Consider the following 7,275-nt stretch of genomic DNA (forward strand, 5'->3'; position numbering starts at 1 on the left):
ATAAATGAAATATCGTTATAGTTATAAAGTTTATAATTCGTTGTCTTATTTTCAAAAACAATATATATATATATATATATATATATATATATATATATATATATATATATATATATATATATATATATATATATATATATATATATATAGACTTGTTTCTATATTTGGAATTGTTGGTTTTACAGTTAAAACCTGGATTTGTTCAATTTACAGCCGTTATGCTGTCCGGTTTTTGTTAAAAACATTATGTAGTTTTTGTACACGGTCAACCTTTTGTTTAGTTACTTTAATATTTGAAGTTTAAAGGCACATACTCACTCACTTTTAGAACTTTTTAAACTCAGGAAATCTACATGAGTTAATCCAAAGAGTAAAGGCCTCTTTACTAGAATTGTTGATCCAAAGAGAGAGCCATGAAGTTTTGTATAGATCTATACAGGTTTACATCCCCACATGTGGTTGCTAACTACAACCTTAGTCTGGCGAGACATAGCGGGTGATAACCATCCATTGTTGTTTTCATCGATGAAGCATCTAGAGAATTTGCTTTGGCATGCACCCTTTGTCGTGCCAAGCAGAACCGAATCATGTAGTTTTATTGTAAGTTCACGATAAACACCGAATACACTCTAAAAGCACCTATATAAGATGAAATAGACTTATATGTAGCTCGAGCACATGTTTAAAGCGGATTATAAAAATCTATATTTTTATACAAGTATTATATGAACTTATAAACAAAATACAAAAACTCTTGTGTTATAAAACTTATATTTTTATAAACAAACATTTATACACAGCACGCATACTGTTATGGATTATGAATACGATAAGCCATCTTTTAATATTATCTTTAAGAAATTGTAATATTTTTCATAATGTCTTGTCTTTGCCATAATCAACCTGATTCCAAGAGCCAAAAAGGATCGAACAAACTCTTCAAACCATTCCAAACAGAACCAAAAGTGTAAGTCATTCTACAATACTATTATGCACAACCTACAAAAACTATAACTGAGAATAAGCCTAGAAATATTATTCAGTCTTAAACAATTCACAGACTTCATGAACATTACTTATCAGATATGATCCCATAAAAACCAATTTCATAATATCTATCATTATACATGCAAAATGGAAATGTCTCTAACAAAAAACTAAAATTAAGAAACCTGACAACAAATTCAAACCCAGTTTTATCTTGGTTGTGTGACATGATCAAGCTGCACTTTTGAACTTTGCATCATACTCGTATGGTTGCTGAATTTAACACAATAAATAAATAAATAAAATCATAAACACAAGCACATATAATAATTAATTATAAAGCAAGTAAATTACCAAAAATATTGCTGAAATCAATCTGCGTGCAAACCATCTTTTATGCATTGCCTGTTGAGCTCGTGAAGCCGCCTCCACACTTTCAAATCGCACATACACATAACCAGCACTGTGCCTGATAATAATAATATAATTATAAAATTAATATAATAAATAAAAGAATGTTTATACTTTTATTATATAGAACACATACTTATCAACATGGATATGCTTCACTCTTCCATAATTACAACACTCGTCTTCCACATCATCTTTTATATCCAAATCAAAGTCCGGCTCAACCTGTAATTAAATAGTAATACATACACCTCAAATTATATCACTATAACAAAAACATGATGAATTTATTTAATAATCTAATAATTCAAAAAAAAAATGAAAAGTAAAAAGTAAAAACAAACCTCGGTGGATGGATCAAACATGTTTTTCAAAAGCAAGCACTCGCTAGGGTTTCCAACAGGCTCTGAAACAATTTGGGCTAAAGCTGGAACAGGGACTGTTGTAGATGGCCCATTAATCGCTTGAATTGGGCCAGACCCATTCACCAGATTTGCCCCAGGAACAACACTGCAAGGGTAATATCGTCAATTCTGGCTAAATAAAATGAAATTAAGCACGCAATGTGTAACTTACCTCGATGCGATACCACTTCTATCAAGCTTTGCCATAAGCATTGCCCTAGATTGCGCATTTAGAGCCTGTAAAATACCCGATAAACCATCTGAATTAGACTAAATGACCATTTTACCCCTTACACAACATTCCCAAAAAAAAAACAAATACTCACCAAACCTCCACCATCATCATCATCAAAGTCTGCGGCTTTTGCTCCTGAATCTTGTGCAACAACATGATCAGTAACCGAAGATACCTACAAAAAAAAACAAAATGTAACATTGACCCTAAAAGTCAACATTCACATAATATATAAATAAATAAATAAATAAAACAGGCACAAAATTTCACCTTAATTGTCCTCCCAGCTATCTCAAGCTTCCCATTTAAGCTTTGTGCAGCCTTTGAATGTTCAAGTTGAGCAAACTATAAAAATAAAAAATGAGTTATATATTGGTAATTATAAATAAGAGAATAACTATGAAGGAAATTTTGAAATTAGAATTTTAAAAAGTGACCTGAATGAACCCGAAACCTTTACAATGACCCGTTTCAGGATCCGTGGGGAGTTGGACAAGCTCCACGGGTCCAAAAGCTTCAAAAATCTGTGAATGATTATGAAATATTTAAAATTTATATATTTTATCAGTTACAATTGACTGAATGATACGTGTTGACTTTTCACCTGTTTGAGTTGGAGTTCAGTCATGTTGAAGTGTAAATTTCCAACATAAAGTTTCCGGTCAACTGCCCCGTAGGGACCCGCAATGCCACCTGTCCCGCCAGCTGTAGCGTTAGATTGGACAAGATTCTTCTCAGCTTCTGAAGGTTTGACCATGACAGGTTGACCAAGAAGCAAATGACCCGAAAGGGCAATTGCCATTGGCACAGACATTGCATCATAAAACTCAATATACCTGAAAATTAAACAATTATGATTTTTGAGACATAAAATAAAACAAACAAATATAGAATAAAGATTAAAGATTAAAGAAATGTATGACATACCCAACTCCTTTTGATCTTCTTGAATTTCTATCCATGATCAGCCTCACATCTCTAACCTGAAAAGATGATAAAATAACAAAAAAATTAAAAACAGAAACATAGTTTTACTTTAGGACGAATATACCCCTGCTGCTATACCATCATTTAATTTTTTTACCACATTGGAGGGTGCTACTGCTACAGCTCACATTCACAAAGATCATTGACTAACATATGTCCATAAAAATTCACTCACCCCACTATAATAGAATCATGTTGGGATACAAGAAAGTCAATAGAGGAGCATTTACTGCAACAGGAAGGAGATGTATCTCAATAACAAGTAATTATATTGTGTAAATAATAATCATAAGTCATAAATTATAACCTGGTGTATATAAGTTGATCATGCACTACGAGTGGAAACTAAATGATAATAATACAAAAAAGAATTAAAAACAATTGATTGACATTTGCCAAAGATAAAGAGTAAGCATTGTGTCCATTACCTTTCCTGCTTTTGAGAAGAACTCATAAACATCATATTCAGTTGCCTTCAGTGGCATCTGCAAAGTGAAAACAACAAAGAAAGTGGTTAATATTAGTTTTTATAGAACAAAAAAGTCAAATAAAGTCAAAATGTTGAAATTTCTATCCACAAGATATACCTGGTAAGCAAAAACAGTCCTTTGGTCTCTTTCTGGATCAGCTTCAGGCTCTGCTTCTTTTTTATCTTTCAATCTCCTGCAATATAAACAACTTACAGTATAATGAGAAAAAAAGAAATCAAGGGTGAACACTGATCAAAATGACATAACTACCTGTTTTTTTAAATCTTTAAAGTGAACATAACATGTTCTTAAACATCATGATATTTTCCCAGTGATTTGAAGAAACATGTGAACAGTTATATATATATATATATATATATATATATATATATATATATATATATATATATACTGTGTTAAGACTGTTAGCTTCATAATGTTAAAGACCATGTTGGCAAAAGTCTCACTGTACCATATATGCATCATTTACAGTATTACATAACTGAATCATTCATCTCAGAATCTGTAAAGTGACTTTGAATAGCTACATTTCTTGAATTTTTTTTCCAAGATATGACATGTAAATGGTCAAAGAAAAGATAATCTGTCATTTAATCGAATTTTCACAATCTTATGTTAAGAAAGTTAGATTGAATTAGTACTTAGTTAAGCAGTTAAGCTAACCTAATTTTTAGTTCATATTATCTACACAATGCTTTAAGCTTTTGAGTCAACTAAACAGTGCTTCCACACACTGCAGAAGAGTATAAATATTGCATATTTGTATCCAAAGATCACTGCAGCAAACTAAAATATGGAGTTAAATCAATAATGTCTTCTCAGAGAACAAAAACTTCATAGATTGAAACAGCACCATATGCATTGCCAACCTAAAAATTCAATACATCATTCGTTAACATTGAATTCAGCCCACAAGTAACCTTATTATCTTCAAAGCCAAATCTTAGAGGTCAAATATAAAATAAAGAACCAAACAGACCTTATGCAACTCAATTTGTGGGAAAGCACTTTCTTCAATGAATCCGTGAAGAAATTTCCGCATTGTTATAGCTCATTAGTATGTGCAAATACTCCATCTACGATTTCAACCCAAGTTAGAAGCTACATACTTGGTTTGCTAATTAGCTAAACTAGATAGTTTTTATAGTCTCTTAGGGGAATTCTCCATGAACTAAGATGGATCAACAAGCAATTGCAAGAACTCTTACGTGAAACAACAACAAGAGGCACTCTTATCATAATAAACCCTTAACTAAATGCAGGGAGATAGTTAATGTAAATGATATACTGATAATCAAACCTATGATTTCAACTTTCAACTCACAATCATCCACTGGGAAACCAATCTGCGTATAAGACGACTTAGACGACTACAGGAATGCATTGTGGAAGCAGAATTAGTAAAAGGAAAAGACTTTTTCACCTGCTTTCCCTTGATTCGAGTTCTCTTTCTTTTTCTCTTAGCAATTCCTTCTCACGCTCTCGCTCAAGCCTGGAGTGACTGCGGCTCCTTCTGGACCTTTCTCTTTCCTTCTCCCTTTCTCTCTCCCTCTTCTCTCTGTCCCTTTCTCTATCCTTCTTCTCCTTCTCTCTATCCTTATCTTTGTCCCTCGAACTCCTTTCTCTATCTCTCTCTTTATCCTTCTCCCTATCCCTCGAACTCCTCTCTCTATCTCGGTCTCTCTCTCCATCTCTACTGCTTCTGCGCCGATCTCTTTCTCTATCCACATCTCTCTCCGAATCTCTACCGCTACTCCTGTGACGCTCTGACCTGGGAGACCTCTCCTCACGGTCACGCTCTCTGTCTCTCCTACTCCCGTTCTCTTCCTCTCCTTTGCTTTTCTTACTCTTCCGATCTTCTTCTACGATTCGGTCATCTTCCTCGTCGCCTTCCTCTCTGTCCCTCCGTCTGTAACCCTTCTCGCTCTGTTCGGCGCCGCCGTCCTTTGCCTTGGAAGAAGAGCCGTTCCGGTTGTCAGCCTCGTCGACTGTCTTCTCCAAGTAATCATACTCGTCGAAGTCCATGAGATCACTTTGCCTAGTCCAAATTGGGATATGAAGGATTGAATTGATAGCCGAAGTTTTCGTGAATTCTTCGACAGAGATGACGGACTGGAATTTGGCTTCAGAGAAAGGATTAGATTTAGGGCTTCTTCTTCCGGTTGCGCGTAGAGAATATAAAAATAACTTTATATTTTAATATTTTATCTGAAAGGTTGTTATTTTATTTTCTGAAAATTCATTTAAATTTATAAAAGTTTTTATAAAATCATTTATATTTATTAAAGTTTAAATAAGACTAAACTGCACAAATGGTCCCTGTGGTATGTCGAAAATTGCCACTTTGGTCCAAAAAAGTTTGGACTAGCACCAGTGATCCAAAACTTTCATTTTGTTGCGTTTTTGGTCCAGTATGTTTTGATTTTTTATAAAATGACGAATTTGTCCCTATTAATATGATTTTCCCTTTTTCTTATTTGCTTTTCTAGTTTTTAGATTAAAAAAAAAATAATAATAAATAAATATCTCTTTCTCCCCTCTCTCTCTCTCTCTCTCTCTCTCTCTCTCTCTTCTTCCATTTTCGTTTGTTCTTTGTAATTCTCACGAACCCTTCATCACCGACTACACCACCGTCGTCGCCGTCAGTCACCACCACCTTCAACCCCTATCGTCTCCACCACCACCAACCTCTGGCAAATCTGAAAGCCGACATTACATACAACAAACCATAATCGATTACTACCACCGATGACCATCTTTTCACCTGCTTAGTTCCTCTTCTCCGTCGGGAAACCATCTCTGTAAACCCAATTTTTGATAAAAACCATCAATAATTTCCGAAACCCTAGCACCTCTACCTTATCTCATCTAGATTAGGGTTTTCGACGAAGAAGGACGTCGACGATAGATGATTTTCGCCGAAGAAGAAGAAGAAGGATATGATGAGGACGAGACTCACCGAAGAAGAGAGAGAAACGAAGGCGGAGTTTGTGGCTCGAGTTTCCAGATGAAGGCGCCATCGATGTGTGAAGACGATGATGTGTATCTAGGTTTTCAAATCGGAACTACTGAAGGATGAAGCCACCTTCGACTTCGATCTGGGTTTTCACGTCTTCGCTGCCCTTCGTCTTCTTTAGTATGTCCCAACCTCTGTTTCTAACTAAATTCTTTCTCCGACCAAACCATCTGTTCTTTGGATTACTATCTTCATCGAGTTATAATGTTGTTGAGAGAGATAAAGAAATGGAGAGGTGGTGTTACTCCGATTGGGAATAATCTATGGTGGTCGGAACCCCCATTCGCCGGAAGTTGGTGGTGACGTTAGTTTCGTTTTGTGAAAATTCACAGAGAGAGAGAGAGAGAGAAGAGAAGGGGAAGTGCAGGGAGGGGTAGGGTAGTGATGCAGGTGAGTTTTTTTCTTTTCTTTTTAACTATTGTAATACAAATAAATAGAAAAAGAAAATACAAAGGGCAAAATTGGTATTTTAAAAAAGTTTAAAATAAATTGGACCAAACAAGCAACAAAATGAAAACTTTGGACCTCTGGTGCTAGTCCAAACTTTTTTGGACCAAAGTAGCAATTTTCAATATACCACAGGGACCATTTGTGCAGTTTAGTCTTTAAATAATCTATAACTTTGATCGGACAAAAGTGGTAAGATCTGCAAATTTATCATGTTGTGGAGCTCGGTTAGTCCGGCACCATTCCTACGGCCTAATGATTTAATTATTTTTCAAATGAAATATATTTCTTCACATA

The 7,275-nt window shown here is 34.7% G+C and overlaps 1 protein-coding gene across 1 annotated transcript; it reads right to left on the minus strand.

The window, feature by feature from the left end:
- Positions 1 to 1,045: 1,045 nt before the first annotated feature.
- On the minus strand, positions 1,046 to 5,694 carry LOC145031596 (Splicing factor, CC1-like protein). The gene is made up of 13 exons (XM_078980190.1): positions 4,939 to 5,694; positions 3,612 to 3,687; positions 3,453 to 3,509; positions 2,965 to 3,020; positions 2,642 to 2,873; positions 2,475 to 2,561; positions 2,308 to 2,382; positions 2,129 to 2,212; positions 1,975 to 2,039; positions 1,743 to 1,908; positions 1,535 to 1,623; positions 1,342 to 1,456; positions 1,046 to 1,260 (listed from the first exon to the last, which is right to left on the minus strand). The coding sequence occupies exons 1-13, from the start codon at positions 5,538 to 5,540 to the stop codon at positions 1,219 to 1,221; spliced, it is 1,746 nt and encodes a 581-aa protein (XP_078836316.1). The 5' UTR covers positions 5,541 to 5,694; the 3' UTR covers positions 1,046 to 1,218.
- Between the last annotated feature and the right edge of the window lie 1,581 nt (positions 5,695 to 7,275).

The sequence above is a fragment of the Lactuca saligna genome, chromosome 2, assembly GCF_052625555.1.
Source record: "Lactuca saligna cultivar CGN05327 chromosome 2, ASM5262555v1, whole genome shotgun sequence".
NCBI lineage: Eukaryota > Viridiplantae > Streptophyta > Magnoliopsida > Asterales > Asteraceae > Lactuca > Lactuca saligna.